Raw genomic sequence first — 17,702 nt, forward strand, 5'->3', positions numbered from 1 at the left:
TAGTTTTTGCTTCATTGTCGTGTGGAGAACACTGGTCTGTGCTGGTGCTCCAGAGGCTCAAAAGACCCCCCCAGTCATGAAAGACAGGCATCAAAAAGGAGGATGAAACAGAGTTCTGCAAAAATGGAGTGAGAAGCACACTGGCAAGTCTTGGCTCTACGTGCTCAGTTTGTGAAAAGTAGAAGGTCGTGCATTGCATATGAAGTAGGTGGCCGTGAGGGGGAAGAGGGGACGCATTCTCCTCCAAAAAGCTGGAACAGACATTGTCATTCTGGCTGTTTATTTTGAGGAATTTCCTATTCATTTGGATGCCCAGTTACACATGCCAAGTAGTTCTGTTATTTCAGGCTTCTTTTAATGAAAACATTGCCAATTACTCCCACGTTCATTTTCCCAAGAAATAGCCGCCGAGAGCATACTGATCAGGCAGCCCTTGGGCGTGTGGCTGTGTGGAATTAATCCTGGAGTTTAATTCTTCCCACTGCGTTTACAAAGAGAGAGGAGCAAGCTTGCGCCTGGCGCTGCATTTACCCTTCTTCACTCTCGGAAGGGTGTGCCTCCTGCAGAAGCCCGGCCTTGGGCTGATGGTTACTTCCTGGCAAATTTATAAGGTGTTAAATCAGTGAACTAACTGCCACTTTGACTCTTCTGCATTTTTTGAAAGACATCTCAAAGATCGCTCTGAAGTCCCTATTTATGGCTGGCTTTTACTTCCACACTCGAATCAAGCAGTGTCTATTAACCCTGAAAGAATGAACCTTGTTAAAAGTTTGCAGTGTCGTTTTTCCAAGTTCTGCCTTCAGGGAAAAACACTGTGGCTACATATCGAGGCTATTTCCTTAAGTGGATCGCTAGTAATGGATCTGACTTAAAATATCCAAGGCTTCAATAATAATTACACTCCAAAGAAGCAGACTGTATTCTTAGGTCTCTAGATTAAAGGTTATCAGGCAAAGTTTTTGCCATACAGTAGGCAGAGGCTTTTTATTAAGAGTAAAAAATTAAAAGCATCTGGTATAAATGGAAAGCTAGCCAAAGAAAAGCTACCAGCTCATTCTTTTTTGTTGTAAGAGTCAAAGGGTTTTAACAAATCCTCTGCTGATAAAAATCTGAGCACTAGATGATTCCTAAACTGTCTAATTCTTAAATGAGAAACCAAGACTCAGAGTTTAAGAGGCTTATTTACCTCGCATTCATTCAACATGGGACCAGGATCCAGGTGTTTGGATCCTTTGGTGATGATCTGAAATTTCGTCCATCGACTAACTTTGACAGAGAGACGTGAGCAGGAGGTGACTTCCCCTCATCCTATGGTAAATGGTGCCCAGCAAATCTGAGGAGAGGGCCACAGTATTCCCCACCCCCCCCCCCCCGTGACCTCCCGTCCTGCGGAGACATTTCTCTTCGAGTGCCACCCAGCAGGACGCAGCTGAGACCTGAAACCATCAGCTGACTTAGCGATGATTCCTAGAACGAGGTGGTTTATCTCACCGTGTTACGTGCCAGGTGTCCTTTTTCACTGACAAGGAAGCAGGTTTGAAGGGTCACACCATGTAACACAGTGTGCCTGGCACATAGAAGGGGCCTGGGGAAAAGAGAGGGTAAGGAACGCACCCAAGGGAACGTGGCTCCCAACAGGCTTGGGACACAGCTCTGTCTACATGCTCCCCCTAGAGGACCTCTTTTGGGAATTGTCATCCGCCTTCTCCCCCTACAGTAGTAGTTAAACAGCCCAAGGAAAGGGAGGGAGGTTCCCCTCTACATCTGAAGCCCCAGGTTCTTGGCCAAATCTTTTGCCCCTATCTTGAACACCTATGCATTGTAACTGACTGGGTCATTTGGGAGACAGACCGTGAGGTGATCCTGCTGGACTGCGAAGGAGTATGGGGTACCCATCGTGGGTGCACTGTGAGAAGACCAGGAGTGGAGAGTCCTGCAGGCCTACAGTCAAACCCCGACCTCACCGTGTACTAGCTGTGTGACCTTCGTGAAGTTCTTCAACCTCTCTCAGCTTGGTTTCTTTTTTATCAGTGAGAACAGTAGAACTTACCCGGTTGGGTTGCTGTTTGGGCAACACGGAGCCAGAGCTCAAGAAAGGGTGGTTTGTTGGGAATGTGGCTGTAGTAGGCGTGTGTGTCCGCATGCTGTCGCCTATGCTGGGGTGTGCTTATCACAGTGTGTCCCTGAAAGAGCGAGGTAGATGTTTGCGTATCTGTAGTACAGAAGTCACACGTGCCTACTGTATAATATTCAAACACAGATGTATTAAATAAAATCCTCCATGAGCCCCTCCTCCAGATAATGGCTGCCAATTTGGATGTTATATTGTTCCAAATTTTTTACTATGCGGATATTAAAATCCCCAAACTTTTGTTTGTCACGAGTCCATATATCTGCGATTTGGGTTGCTGGCTTGTTTGATCCCCCCCCTTAATAATAGCTTGTGGTCATTGTTCTGTATCAGGCCGTCCAGCTCCGCCTTCCTGCTGTAGGACTCAGCTTCACTAGGTGACGGGCTTGCTGTCTCACCCCGTGATTAGCTCCCCTCCTCCCCTCTCCGAAGGGCCCTGCTGGCTGCTGTGGGACCCCGGCCGCAGGGCGCAGGCAAGAGCGGTTTTCCGCGAAGGTTGGGTTTCTTCCTTTCCTTCTCATTATCCAGTGCTCCCTGCCTCTGCAGTCCCCTTGCGGTATGTTCACTTGCACACGTGTGACCAACCCGGGCACCCTGTGGTCCTCAGGCCCTTTCACGTTGGCTGTGACAAGACCAGAAGGGAATGGGGAGCACTCCAGGTCAGGAGGTTGAGTGACTTGTCAGGGTCACCCTGGCGGCTCAGGGCAGCTCTGGGAGAGAAACTCGAAGCATTCAGCCCCCAAACCCCAAATGGCTCTGTGCCCCTCTCCCCTTCCACTCCTCTCTTCGCTGGCACATCTGATCCCTCACCCTACTGGCCCTCCCACGTCCCACCTCTGCCCTTGACCTTCTGCTGCCCCTGCTCTGCCGCCTTCTCATGATGCATTTGAGGGAAAGTACCAAGGTGCTAATGTTGTGACTCAATTAATAGAATATCAGAAGTTAGGAAAAACAGGTAAGGCTGTTTCCACGTCATTGTTTCTGTACATTTTTTTTATTGGGAGCAGGTGGAGCTGGAAGATGAGGAACGGGCTTTGCCAGTGTTTACTGCAAACAGTTTCCTGCATTTGCCTGTGGTATTTTAAGCTTGATTACCTCCCCCGGTTGATATGTTGCCTCTAAACTCAGCTGGCATCTCTTGGCTTCATCGTAACGTGGCTCAAAATACACACTTCTGTGTGACAGAGCTCAGCTAAAATAAGCCCCGAAAGGCTATTCGTTGCAGCCGAGTTGGGGAATAAGATGGGATGTCAGTGCTCAGAGTCGCTGTTAACGGGACTGTTTCACTTCCTGGATGCCGTGTGAATGCTAACGTGTTGTTTCTGCTCTGTTCCCTCATGCCTGCCCGGATTCAGAGAGAGGTAACCAACCAGTTTTCACTTCTCCCTCCTCGTCAGTGTCTTAAGTGTCTGGCAAAGCTCACTTGCTTTCTTCATGCCATGTTGCCACCGCCACAGCCATCATTGTCTTTGAGAGGCAGAACTTTGTTCTGTTTATTTTATCATCATTCTTATGTGTCCTCATTTAAAATGGACTATGGAATCGCATCTGGGTTCCTGACCCCGCATTGCCTTTGACCCTGTTTGGGGACAGTGATGGGGAGGGTGATCAGGTATGGCAGGAACGTGGCCACTCTCACTAATGGCTGGGAAGCATCGAATCCACATGCTGGGGAGGAATCGTGATTAGAAATATTAAAGTTGCATCAGGCTTTTTGCGCTTCTTGAAGAGTTCATATTAGGACTTGATTAAGTTATATATTCTCTAGAGTTTCATTGGGGAGGGTTGGCTCTAGGCTAACAGCTGGAAGGACTGACTCCATTTCAATCTCGATTATTAGCCAAAAGATACGGAATTCTTCTCCTCCTTTCCCACATCTAGATGAGCATAACTATGGAAGGGATATGACTCTGAAGGGAAAGGCAGGCATTTGTACCTCCGATGTGTGTGTTTCTGGCGCTCCAAACAAAATGGTCAGCCTGTCCATTTGGTTGACTGGGGGCTTTAAGCTCCACTCTTCCACAGCTTTAACACTTAGGTAAAGCTCCATTTTTTGATGGAGAAAGAAAGTTTGGAAACTCCTCTTTTTGAAAGAATGGTCATGGTTACTGCTTGGCAAAGTGAAGAGAGACAAGCAGTCGCCTGTTTGTGTTGGGGTCCATTTCGGGTGAACTCCTGCCCAGTTGGGGTCAAGCCGTCTCCATTGGCGGTGGCCATTTTCCCTCCTCAGGATGAGCTGATATCCGTGCTCAGTGGTGAGGAGGGGAATGGGAGACAGCGTTGACTGGGTGGGTAACACTTCCAGGGATCAGTCTTCCCGAGGGTATGGTTAGGAGAATTTGCAAACTCGATTGACTGTTCATTACCTTTGAGGAGGCTTTAGCCTCTCTGGAGGGGGTGGAAGCATCCAGAGGAGGAGGAATGTGAGCTCCCTCATCTTAGATAATGAGAGGTCCTGTCTGAGCCAATGGTGAGAATATTTTCAGATGTTTGGCAATTTCTCCCCTCTGTATTTATTCCGGTCTCCTCCCTGGGGAGAGGTCACTCTGAATATTAAATTAACAGCAAGACTCAGGCCGCCTGGATTATTTGCAGGTAGAATTTCAAATCTGTTTACACAGCTTCTGTGTCTCACAAAGTGCCTGGTGAAGGATTCCCTGTGGAGAATGTGTGTTTACCCAGGTGATGAGTTACTGGGATGCCCTCCGAAGGGGCACTTAGCATCTGCTTCAGCTTGCAAAGGAGAAAGTAAGTTGAGTTGACAAAGCTAGAGCGTGAGCTTTGTGAAGTTAGTGCCTACTGACGTGCCACTGGGTAAATTTAAAAAACAAAAGTAGAACAAAACAAAAAATCAAGTGTGTGTGTTCTACATTCTGGCTTGACCATCTAGGAAGATGACTTTCTCATCTCCTTTCTCCCTCTTCCCTCCTCCCACCCCCAAAATGAGATTTCCAGAGTACAATCAGAAGGTCAGAGAAGTTAGGCAAAGAAGAGCAAACAGTCTTTAGGATTCCTTCTCCCTCCAGACCCTGTGCAGGTAAAACAAAGTGGAGATAAAGCCCTTTGTCAGAAAGGGCTAGAAATGTAATGTTTGGATCAGATCTGTTTGTTGCTGTTTGTCCTGACTTGCGTGTGGGTCCCGCCCTCTGCAGTAGTCACAGCTCCGTGGCTTACACCTTCTACGGAAAGATAAGCCGGGAAGAAAGGGCCTTTAGGTACATTCCAGCGAGTCTTAATATAATTCGTATGAATACAAATATTTATTAAAACATCTCTCATGGATAAGGAGACAGAATTTCAAAGGGGGCCTTTTTTTTTTTTTTTTTTTTACTTTTTCCTCATTGATAATGACAACTACCATTAATCGAATGCCTGTCATGTGCTAGCCTTCACAAATTCCCAGCATCAGACAGCACGGATTTGACGTGAGCAAACACGGATTATGTGGAAGACATTGTCTTTTTGTGGCGCCTAGGTAAGGAACGCTAGCAGAGGAGATTTGGTGAGAGTCTGGATGGAAGGGAATCTCCAGAAAAGAGGGCACAGAGCTCCTCCCAGGCAAGCCTGGGCTGTCCTGCAGCTGACGGGCTCTGCTCCTTCTGGGCTGCTTCAGAAGGCAAAGCTTGATCCCACAAGCCAAAGTTGCAGGGAGGCAAGTTGCAGTTCATCATTTAGAAAAAACTATATATTTTGGCTCACCAGGAGCATTCCTGCGGTGGAACAGGCTGATTTGTTAAGTAAATAAGATTTCATATCACTGAAATATTCTAGGTCCCACCTCTCTGGGCTCCTGTAGACAGGGCTTTGAAATGTTCGCCTGGCTAACTCCACTAAGAGGTCTGTAGGTGCCACATAAATTCCTTTCGAGGAGAGAGAAACAAAAGCAAATTCCATTTATGTAAAGGGGTTGCAGGATAGAGATCTAGGGAAAGGGTGAATAGTTCTGTCTTGGCTCTTTTTTAATAGAACCCATTTGAATAAAGAATCGTTTCTTCATTCATTCCCTAAAGATGGATTAAGCCCCTACAAGGGCGGTTAAAATGCTGTTCAACTGAGAACAATGAAAGCATTCTTTTGTCCTTTTCCCTTGCCATTAAGAAAGTTGAGGCTGTCGTGTAAGATGTCTTAGCACTGACATTTTTCCCTGACAGAACTGGAGGCTGGTCCTCTGGGGGAATAATTACCAGGGAGAGCAGCAAAAGGATAGGAACAGAGAGAGTGGGAAACACAAGGGCTCAGTAAACAAATGGCGAAAAGTAGTTGATTCCTGGTGCTCACTTCTGTGAGAGTTTAAGGAAGGGACACAGAGAGGTACAGCTAGAAACCTTCCACTTCCTGGTTTTTAAAGGAGACACGATGATTTCCATGACTGCAAGAAATAAGTGGGGCACGGCTCCGTGTGTGGGGAGCAGGGGGGGACTGGACCAAAGCCTCTTTTAGCAAATGGCTCCTCATCCAGCATTGTAAAGGGAGCAAGCCAGAGCAAAGGACAAATGTGGTCCTTACTGCTGGGTGTCAGACAGAATGTCTCAGACAGGCATCTAGAAGAATCTGTTGGAAAAAATAGGAGCTGTGTTCTGACTGGACCTCAGAGATCATTTGGGCCAGCTTTGTGGATTGAAAGGAACACACTTGAAGCCCAGGAGGAGGCATGACCATTGGGATGCTTGGTCAACCAGGGGAAGGCGTACAGGCCCATCTGAGCCCATCTCAGCTGAGCTGTGGGAGCCAGGTAGCTGCAGCCCCAGGGCTCCTGGTGGCGCTGAGGAAAGAAGTGGCAGGCAGGAGAGCAGTGGAGGGCTATGTAGGCGAAGGTTCCTAAAATGCCCCAGCAGTGGGCTGACCCTCACCCTCACACAGTTTCAGAGCCACCGCGGGCACCGCCTGGCTGTGTGACACTCAGTGGCGCCTGCTGTTTTCCTCCCAAATTCACATGTGTGGCCCTGAACTGGTCGCAGCCTTTTAGGTTTGCAGTCTGTCAGGAACACTGTAGCTGTGGAGGTTTCTCGTCCCGCTCAGAATACAGGAAGATCTCTAGAAAAGGTCAGATCATTCTTACATGTGAGTCTGAGGTCTTACAGAATCCTGACACTGATTGGAAAAATTCTCTCTGAAAGGCTGAGTTGGACAACGTTTTGATCATTGTTGAAACTGGATGATGGGACATGGGGACTGTCCCCTCTACTTCTGTGTGTATTTGAGAGGTCCCAGAATGAGAAGTTTAAAGGGGGGGTGGGGTGGGAAATAGGCAGATGTACTGTGTTCTTTTAACTCCCACACTCCTCAGTCTCCTGAAGCTGGGACCCAAGCTCCCCGCTCCGGGGAAGAGACCCGGGAGGCCAAGGTCACCACAGACCTCCCTCCCTTCCTGTGGCTAAGACCAAATGACCAGTCTCCTGCCACACAGCCTCCACAGCGAGCCCTGGGGATTTCTCCTGAAACCCTCTTTTTTTGTTGCCTTTGGAACCAGCCTGTCCCCGACTCTCTTTCTCTACCCTTTCATTGGGCCTTCTGCCTCTACTAGGCCTTTAAATGCCTCTCTTTTCCGGTCCAGGCCTCATTTTGTCTTTTCTCATTCTCTATGCTCTCATCTGCTGCCCTGACTGCAGCTGCCCCCCGGGTCCGTGTCTCCAGCCCAGACCACAGGCCCGAGCTCACAGACCAAGTGTCCGCGTGCTTGGTGGGCCCTGCCATCAGGTGGCCCTCGGGCACCTGCCACGTACTGTCTAGCCTGGCACTCGTGAGCTTCCTTCACCAAATCCCCCCCTCCTCCTGGCCCCGTTGCAAGGGCACTGAGTTGGCCCCGCAGGGACCTGCGAGTTACTCTGGGTTCTCCCTCTCATCTGCCACATCCACCCTTCCAGTCCCTCCTTCCCCTGTGTCTCCTCTACCCTCTTGTCACAGATGCTAACTTAGCCTGCTTCGGGCTCATCGTCTCACCTGGACATTGAGCAACAACCCCCCCGTGGGCGCCTCCCTCGACCCACGTTATCCCACCCAAAGAAACTTTTTAAAACACGTATATACGGGGTCCCATGCCATATCCCAAGGCTCAGAGGGCCAGGCGGCTGCCAGGGCACAGATAGAACCTCGCCGCGGTCCTGCCTTGGCCCCTCGCCCAGCGCCTCAGCGTCTGCATAGGACCACAGTTCTTCCAAACACTCTGTGGACTCTCTTAGCTCCGTGCCTTTGCTCATGCTCACTGAACCTTCTGTGAACCGTCCACTGCCCTTCTCACCCTGCTGAGGTCCTTATGATACTTAAAGATGCACCTCCAATCTCACTGGGCACCTGTATCCTTAGACAGTGGGCTTTCCAGGCTGAACCTTGTCTGTGTTTGCCTGGCACGTAATAGTGGCTCAGAAGGCATCTGTGGAAGGGAAGGGAATATTTTTTTTAAATATAAGTCTTTAATCGTATCTAATTTAGTGAGAATATAAAGCCTGCTGGCAGCTATCTTAGTCCGATGGCTGTTTTAAAAAATTACGACAAACAGTGGCTCAAAGCAACACAGATTTATTCTCCTACAGTTCTGCAGATCAGAAATCTAAAATGAGTGTCCCACATGTAATCACGGCATCGGGAGGGCTAAAGACTCCCGAGAAAAGCCATTTCCTTGCCTTTTCCAGCTTTCAGAGGCTGCCTGCTTTCCTTGGCTGGTGGCCCCTGCTCCCATTTTGTCCCTTAGAAGCCAGGTCCTTCTTTCCCTTGTAATTGTGTTGGGCCCAGCCAGAGAATTCAGGATAACAGCCCCATCTCAAGATCTTTAATGTAATCACCTTTCGCCATGTGAGGTGACCCATTCACAGATTCTGGGAATTAGGCTGTGAACATCTTAGAAGGGTCCTTATTCTGTCTCCTAGAGCAGCCTTTTTCAGAAATGAGGTGCCGAGCTTTTGAAACCACCAGTTAAGCAATGTTTGGGTTTCATTCTGAGTAAGGATGAAATTAGACCAGCCATGCATTTCATTGCACACAAAGGAAGTTGTTCAACTTGCCTCTGCCCCAGGTCTGAAAGAAAGAACTCGCTGCCTCTTCCAGATTCCCAGGTGGGGTGTTTAGCGTGGCTTGGGACAGGTCACGGGGGAATCACATAAGAGAGACGTGCCAGTGGCTTGACCTCCACAGTGAGGCGAGAACTCCGGTTTTTTCTGGGAAGCCGATGAAAGCCCTGGAGGGCTAGTTGCAGGACTCACTTGCTGTCAGGAACTGACAGATTCCTACCTCCCTGATATATGAGCCTGGTACCTGAGCGGCGACAGGAAAAGACAAAGCTGTAAAAAAGAATTTTCAGAATCCCCCAGACAAAGCCTGCGGCCACCGATCTCCTCCTTTGGGAAGATGTGGGTTCCAGATGGTTGCCTTAGGCATTAATCGCTTTCCCTGGAGCCAGAAGAAAAGATTAATAATAATAATTTTTTAAAAAAAATTACTCCTCAGGGGCCGCATGTGAAAGAACAGAGGGCACAGAGCTGCAGTTTGAAAACAATGATCCATGGCTTCTAAATCAGGGCTGGTTCCATCTCCCGGATGGTAACCTTGCAGTTGCTACCCTTGCAGCCTGGCCAGCAGTCCCGAAGAGCAGGCTCGGTCTTGGAAGCTTACCTCATCGAATGTCAGAGCTGGACAGGAGCCTTGGAAATCATGTTTCTCAACTCTCTCACTTGGAGATGAGGTTAGACTCCATTGCCCAAGGTCGTGTAGCTCAGTGGACTCAGGAATGAGATAAGTACAAAAAGGAGGGTGTGACAAGCTCTTACTTATCCTTTGTGCTGCAGAATTAAATACTGTGTTTAGACACAAGTCCTGGGGCCCAGAGGGCCAAGCAGGCTTTTGAGCTGGATGGACCATACAGAGTGGATGGGGCAGGGTCCGTCATATAGTCTGGGGAGACCAGGGAGGGGTCACAAAGCGAGGGGAGATACCATGAGTGGAGACCTGCCTTTCCAGAACAGAGGGGAGAGCTCCGTGGTTGGAATAAGGGTGCTAGAGGAGGAGGTGGGACAAATTCTGGAACTCTAGAAATCCAGACAGGTTTTGGACTTCGGGTGGGTGATCATAGACCCAAAGAGATTTGGCCTCAGAGAAATGGCAGCTGAACATAGAATTTTGAAGGAAGATGGTTGTGTGTGGTGAGACACCACATGTATTCTTTTAGGATCCATCTAGGAAAGAAGAACCCAGAGAGTTGGGGGCCAGAAACAGGGCTTTCCTTGAGCGTGGTCTCCAGAAGGGAGGCCTTCTCTCATCTCCTTTTTAAATAATATGTTTTCTTTTTTTTTTTTTTTAAGATTTTATTTATTTGAGAGAGAATGAGAGAGAGAGAGCACATGAGAGGGGATAGGGTCAGAGGGAGAAGCAGACTCCCCGCTGAGCAGGGAGCCCGATGCGGGACTCGATCCCGGGACTCCAGGATCATGACCCAAGCCGAAGGCAGTTGCTTAACCAACTGAGCCACCCAGGCGCCCTAAATAATATGTTTTCTTGATGGTGGTTGAGACTAGAATGGGAAGGCCTTAGGAACACAGTGTAGAACAAGACTATGCTCACCACTGAGTCTGGGCCTAGCTCCTCGCCCAGACCCATCCCCCCCCAGCCCACAGTCCTGAAGCCTGTTGGCACCTCTGACCAAGAGCCAGCTTACCCACAGGAAATTGGGATGCAGCCCCGATTCCTAAAGGAGGAAGGAGCACTTGGTTAGTACTTGTATGGCCAGGCCTGGACTGGGTATTGGGGGTAACTAAGGTCCAGATCATCTTCACAGAGCTTTAAGGCGTCGGGAATACAAACTCATAAACATACTGACGCACCCGGTGGGAAGGGCAGTGTGTCCGGGTTGCCATGGCAGCGCTGGGAAGGATGCCTGCCCAGCTCTGAGTCCCGCACCGCGACAAGGGCGAAGAGACAGTGCGAGCACACGTAGGGAGGACGCCTGAGAGGTGGTAGGGCTGCAAGGGAGGATGAGTTCAGGACATTTTCAGGAGGTAAAACAGGCCAAACGTGGGGATTTGGGGGGGGGGGGATGGGGGAGGCTGGAAGGCCTCTGGGTTCTAGCCTGGAGGACACCAGCCGAGATAGAGGATGAGGAAGGAGAGGGTTGGCGGGGAGCAGATATTGAAGCAGGTGTGGACAGGCTGAGGCTGAAGTGCCCTGACCTGCAGCCGGGCTTGGAGAGCCCCACCGCGCATGGCACGCGATATGGGGCAGGCTGACCGCCTCCGTCTTCACGATGGCAAGATCCCTCTGCCTCCCCACAGAAGCCAAGGATACCTTGAGGAAAGTGATTATCATTGTCTGAACAGACCGCCAGTTCTTTCGTTAAGAGGAATCCTTAAAAGCCCATTCATCTGCGGTGATGTTTACAGACAGTGTCCTGGCTTAAGCAACATCTACAAAGAAATCTTTATGATCCACATGGGTAGACCCGGGCATGTATTCTTCTGAGACACTTTGATCTTTAAACCACTGTCCTCCGATAATACGGTGAGAACTTGCGTCGTACAGCCCGGTCCTTTTGAAGCCGGGCACCGTCCCAGTCGTTATCCCTGTCTTCGGTCAAACAGATGCTCAAGTCCAATGCCAGCCACTCGCTCCCCAAGGCGTGTGAGCTCCCAGCAGAGGGGGAGCTGCCACTGTCCCCCTGAGCTCTGGAGCGGAGCGCCACTGGACGGGGTCAAATGCCTTTGACGGGATCTCAGTCTGTGCTGCATCCTTGTGGGGCAGGCCACCCGGGGACCGCCCGTCCCCTCGTCCCAGCGGCCGGGGGTCTGCTCGTACTCCGGGCACATGTACACATCAGAGCCTCTCGTTCCGCCCCCGCTGCACCACCGCGCTTGCCACAGTTCTCCTCCATAATCACAGTATTTGTTGTTCCTCGAGATAGAAGGCTCATAAAAAATACCGGGCTTTGTTAGGGGCCATAAGAGATTCCAGGAGCTCGGGGCCCTGACTTTGGGAAACATTGTAGTTATTTTACTCAGCAACGAATTCTCAAATCCATGGAGTTGTTCCTCTGTTTTTTAGGTAGCTGTTGAAGTTTGAATTTTGTTTTTTTAACCATTGCATACATACTCTGTTTACCACTGACCTGCTGGCTGCCTGCTCAGCTAACACGTAACTAGAGCGTGTGCTGTTAGAGGTTCCTTTTCTAATGCACTGATAAATGTTGTTTGCACAGAGATTTTGCTTATGTAGCAAGAGACAAAGACACAAGAATTTTGAAATGTCATGTGTTTCGATGTGACACACCAGCAAAAGCCATCGCCACAAGTCTCCACGAAATCTGTTCCAAGGTAAGGTGGGTCAGGGCGCAGTGGTGCGTCTCCCTGTCTTTTCTCACCGCCTGAGCAGGGAAGCGGGTGTGGTCCGGGTCTCACACTGGTGACGTTCTGCTGCTTTAGCCAGAGTCACAGAGCCTCAGAGCCTCAGAATGAGGACAGGCAGCTGGGCATCGCCGGACTAGCGCCCCCTCCTTCCCTCCAGCAGAGCAGTCCTGAAAGGAACATCCCCATCCTCTGCCTGGGATCTCTGTTGACCTCCATTAACAGGGTCTTGTACTTTTCAGGAGACTGTTCTATTAATCAGCAGCTCTGGCTGTTCTAGAGTTCATCCTTGCGTAGACCTGAAATCATCCTCTCTAGAACCTCCACGTAGTTACATGAGATGTGTGATCTAGAGCAACAGAGAAAGATTCCTCCATTTTTGTCTCTTTGCCTGGGCAGCCCTTTACCGTTTGAAGACATTTGAAGCTGTTGGCTGTACCTGTACGTTTGGGGGCGCTAGATAGCTGTCCAGTCTTCCTGCTCCTGTCTTCCTCCTTTCTCCAGAAGCCCCATCTCTTTTGGGTCCCAAGGTTACGAGGCTCCTACCCCTCTTCTTCTGCATACTCTAGTTGGGTCCCCCTGAATGAACACAGTGTCCCACGGGCAAGCCAGTGGAGAAAAGACCACGGGCCACTCTGTCCCTTGACCTTCAAGGAGTACAGGACGGGGGTGATTGATGTTTTTAGCAACCACATCACGTGCCAGCTTGTGTTCAAATAGCTGTTGGCCAGATCCCCAGGGCACTGTCATGGATGTTCTGTGGCCAGGCCTTTCCGCTCCCTAGACTGACTTAATCTGAACATGGGACTTGGCCGTCACCTCTGCTGGATGTCACCTTTCTGGTTTGAGGCGGATGTCAAGTCCTGGCCTCGTTACAGTGCTCCCTCAGCTACCCTGCCCAGGTTGTAGCCCGGTGTCTGAGCAGCAGAAGCAAGGCAGGTGCCAGCCACGTTTCCTAAGGGATGGGTAGGAGCTGGGACCAGTCTGCTGCCCTAATCCCGGCGGCCATCCTCTATACCACTCCGGCGTCGAAAGGCCCGTGCAGCATGCCCCTTCCTTGTCATTGCCTTCATTCAGTCACGCAGCCAATAGCTCGGAATGCCATTTACGGGGTACTGTTCTAAGAACACAGCAGAGACTAAAATGGGGGAAAACAGTCTTTGTCCTTGTGGAGCTCGTGTTCTCGTGGCAAGCCCCCAGAACACAGCCCAGCACAGAGGAAGTGCTCGGGAAAAGGTACTGCTATTGTTGGTAGTGGCCCTCTGGCCCGCCGTCCCAGGCACGGACCGAGAGAGGGCTGGCGGGGAGCTCTGGGGCCGAAGCGACTTCTGTTCCACCTGGAATGCAAAGCTTGGGGCTGGGAATGACGATGTGAGTGACTTGTGGGGCCACCGAAGGGGGGCATTCTTTCAGTCCCTAAAGCAACAGCACTGAGTGAAGAGGAGCAAGAGGTGATGCTCGTGGCCCCTCGCAGCAGACCACCAATTTCGTAGACAGCTGACGGGTTTGGGAATAGTCCTGAGAGCAGCGAATATTTCCGAGCGCTGACACTGAATCCTCAGAACTGACATAACATTATCACTGGGGACATCAATACTAGGATTCCCAGGTGCGAAGAGGAAATGAGGCACAAGAGGTCAGGTGACTGGCCCAAGGTCACACAGCTAGTAAGTAGCGAAGGTGGGATTTGAACCTACAAACACTATCCCCAGAGCCCTGAAGAGTGCTCAGCATTCAGGAGCAATGGGACAAGTCCGTAGCTGTGGGCAACGGTGGGCCAGCAGAGGGTATCTGTTTGGGTTGTTTCACTAGAGGCGGGAGCCTGCTGAATGGGGGAATCATTTCCGAGCAATCGGGAGACTGTGACTCAGAGGGATAGTCCCTTGCCTGTTACCCCTGGTGAAAAGGAGCATAGTTCTCAAAACAGCTCAGCAGTACAGGGGCGGGAAGTCAGGCCGTAGACTAAAGCCTGTTTGACTCGGAAGCCAGGTCAGCTCAGACCCTCTCCTGGCAGGACTAGCTGAAGACATGGGGTCTGTAGCCACAGACCACAGGTGTGTTTTCTCTTCTTCAGATTATGGCCGAACGGAAGAATGCCAAAGCCCTGGCCTGCAGCTCCTTACAGGAAAGAGCCAATGTGAACCTCGACGTGCCCTTGCAAGGTAGGTCAGCGGCGGCCGCTCTCCTCATGCTGGCGCCGTCCCGCTGTCCGTCCTAGTCAGAGCCAGAGGCCCTTCCCTGCGTCTTGAGAAACCATGCTCAAGCCAACAGATGCTCGCTGAGCAAGCACCCGGGGTCCTCCTGGGCACAGAGTTAACTTTGTGTCAATAGGATGAGGCACAGAAGGCCAGGATGAGTTTTCTTGTTACTGGACAAGATGAAAGAATATTATCTTTAGTGGTTTTATAACTCAGGTACAGCGTGGGGTAAGAACCAGCTAGTTTAAAAATATGTGGGTTGATGTGGGGAAAAAAATGTTTTTCTTAAGTATAATGATGAACGTAAAGCAGACTTACCGTGGTGATTGTTTTTGCAGTATATACAAGTATCAAGTCACCGTGTTGTACACCTGAAACTAACATAATGCTCTCTGTCAGTTATGACAGTTATACCTCTGTCATAAAATAAAAATACAGATATTTGGGGGGATTCTGTGTAGTTCCTTCTCGTGCCTCTGTGCCCTGAATGATTAAGTCTTCCCTGGGCATCAAGCATGCCTCACAAACAGGCCATCAGAAGCGGTTGTTCAGCGTGTGTCAGAAAGACGGTGGCGGCTCGGATGCACCCGTTGCCCTCGGCGCTCCCCCGCGCCTCCCCTGCCAGAAGGGCAGGCTGACCGGGATTTCGGTGGGCTGGGGGGACCCCCGCGTCTGCTAGGAGAGAGGCTCTTCTCCCAGCACAGGAGCTGCCTCTTCCTCTGGAAGCGGGGCACCGTGGCCCGGGGGAGGGGAGACCCTGGGCCATCCAGACCAAACGCAGAGCGGTGGCTGTGTTGAGGTGTGTGCTGGAACCACAGCGAAAGATCTGTTGCTTTTGTTCTCTGTAGTAGATTTTCCGACACCAAAGACTGAGCTGGTGCAGAGGTTCCACGTGTGGTACTTGGGCATGTTACCCGTCGACAAACCAGTTGGTACGTGCAGCACTTATGTCCTTTCCCTGTGCGAGTGTTCGGGAGCCCGTGGGAGGAGCCCCCCCCTGCCCGGAGGGTGGGGGCTGTTGTTCTATCCCCTTTCCTGGTCTTGAATCAGGCCCCTGCCCTGTGAGCAGCCATAGCATGTAAATGGTCCTGATCAGAAGAGCAATAGGGGACAGGCTAAGCTGCTTGGTCATGTTGTCCACAGAACAGAGGGACTTGAACAAGGCAGACACATGGTTCTCATTCATGCAGCTATCCCAAGACGCGTGATCCAGGGCTCTGGAGGGCTCTGCTCTTCTCAGAGGGAGCTTCCGTCTCTGGGGCCGGGGTACCTGCTCTGGTCCTTATTGACCACCGGGCAGGGGGAAGGGGCTGAGGGAGCCCTCGTGCTTTCCTTTCCAGGGGTGACTGAAAGCAGCACAGCCTGCAGTCAGCTCCCATCCCAGGGGTTAGAACTTACCAAGGTGACAGGAGGCTGGGAGATGAAGCCTTTCCCTGGGTAGAAAAGGCTGAGGAGAAATCAGAACCGTCATGCCCTGCTTGGGAGAAATGGTACAGCTGCTTTGGAAAAAAGTCCAGCAGGTCAAACACACGGTTACCACTGGACTCAGCAGTTCTGCTCCTGGGCATATCCCCAAGCGAAATTAAAACATCTATCCACACAAACATTCGCAGCTACATTTATTCGTCAGAGTCAGAAAGTGGGAACAAATGTCCGTCAACTGACAAAACAGATTAATAAAATGTGATACTGCCAAAAAATAAAACTGTGATGCCGCCATACCGTGTAATTTTATTTGGTGGTAAAGAGGCATCAAGTACTGCTACAACATGGATCAGCCTAGAAGAGAGGATGCCACACGAAAGCAGCCAGAAACAAAGAACCACATACTGCGTGATTCCATGTGTACGAAACGTCAAGAAGAGACAGCCCTCTGGAGATAGAAATTGGATCAGTAATTGCCTAGGACCAGGGGGCTGGGAAGAACTAGATGAAACCCTGAAAGTGTACAGGGTTTGTTTTCGGGCTGATAAAAATGTTCTAAAATTGATTGTGGTGATGGTTGCACCACTCTGTGAATACACTACAAACTCTCGCATGGTACACTTTAAATGAGTAAATTGTATGCAACTGATAGCTCAGTAGAGTCGCTCTCCCAGCTCCCCCCCACACGCTGCTGCAGAAAACAGCTGTGCCAACACCCAGCCAAGGGGCCCCCTTGAACAGTGCATTCTGCTCACGTACAAGGCCTTCCACACTTGGCCTCGTTTAAGTGGCAAAGTAAGGTGGAGGAAGATTGGGGTATTCTAGCAAGTGCTGGCTTCTGTTCCGTTCCTTTTCCCAAGGCTCCTTGCTTAGGAAAAGGTAACATTTGTTTAAGTACTATCTGTGTACTCAGGGCTAGGGACTCTTTGGAAAGAAAGTAGCACCGTGGTCCAGTTAGACTGGACATCACCCACTACACCTCTCCAGGGGTTCTCATGACCCTTCTTTCTGTTGAAAAAGCTGGCATTTTTTTTTTCTTTTAAGGAATGAAATGCTCAAAGTGTCTTCTGGGGCTACAAAAAAAAAAAAAAGATCAGTTTGGGTGTAGCTGCTATTGGGTGATTTGGGCCCATGCTGGAGAGTGATAAATGGCTTTAGGACCTTGTTCAGCAATCTGTTCCATCCACAGGAATGGATACTCTGAACAATGCCATAGAAAATCTTATGACCTCATCCAACAAGGAGGATTGGCCGTCGGTGAACATGAATGTGGCCGATGCTACTGTGACCGTCATCAGTGAAAAGGTGAGCAGGATCGGACATGGGGGTGGTCTGTGTGGGTTATGGTGAAACTTTGGATACAGTAATCTCCTGTGAAGCACAGACACATAGCCAAGGCTTGACCTCTGGAGGGTGGGGTGCGGGGGGAGGGGTGGTTATGCTTAATTGTGAGTAAAAGGCCTGCATTTAAAAAAAAAAAAACAACTTTTTTTTCTGCCTTTGTGTCTGGATCTCTGCATCACTGTGCTCTTCTTTGAACTAAGAAGCTTCTCTTCTGGTGCTCCCAATTCTTTCTTCCTCTTGTGCCCCAGAGATGGAAATCGTTTGCTAGAGGTCCCTGTACGA

The 17,702-nt window shown here is 50.2% G+C and overlaps 1 protein-coding gene across 1 annotated transcript in view; it reads left to right on the forward strand.

Annotated features, from left to right (window-relative positions):
* Positions 1-17,702, forward strand: part of APBB2 (amyloid beta precursor protein binding family B member 2) — a 340,123-nt gene that overhangs the window by 316,078 nt on the left and 6,343 nt on the right. The window contains exons 8-11 of the mRNA XM_088021349.1: positions 12,309-12,423; positions 14,528-14,615; positions 15,500-15,583; positions 17,266-17,381. Coding sequence (XP_087877475.1) covers positions 12,309-12,423; positions 14,528-14,615; positions 15,500-15,583; positions 17,266-17,381 — 403 coding nt within the window. The remainder of the gene's footprint in view (positions 1-12,308; positions 12,424-14,527; positions 14,616-15,499; positions 15,584-17,265; positions 17,382-17,702) is intronic.

This window comes from Eumetopias jubatus, unplaced genomic scaffold (genome assembly GCF_037043125.1).
Source record: "Eumetopias jubatus isolate StellerSeaLion01/CBP00866 unplaced genomic scaffold, mEumJub1_p1.0 scaffold_2, whole genome shotgun sequence".
NCBI classification, from domain to species: domain Eukaryota; kingdom Metazoa; phylum Chordata; class Mammalia; order Carnivora; family Otariidae; genus Eumetopias; species Eumetopias jubatus.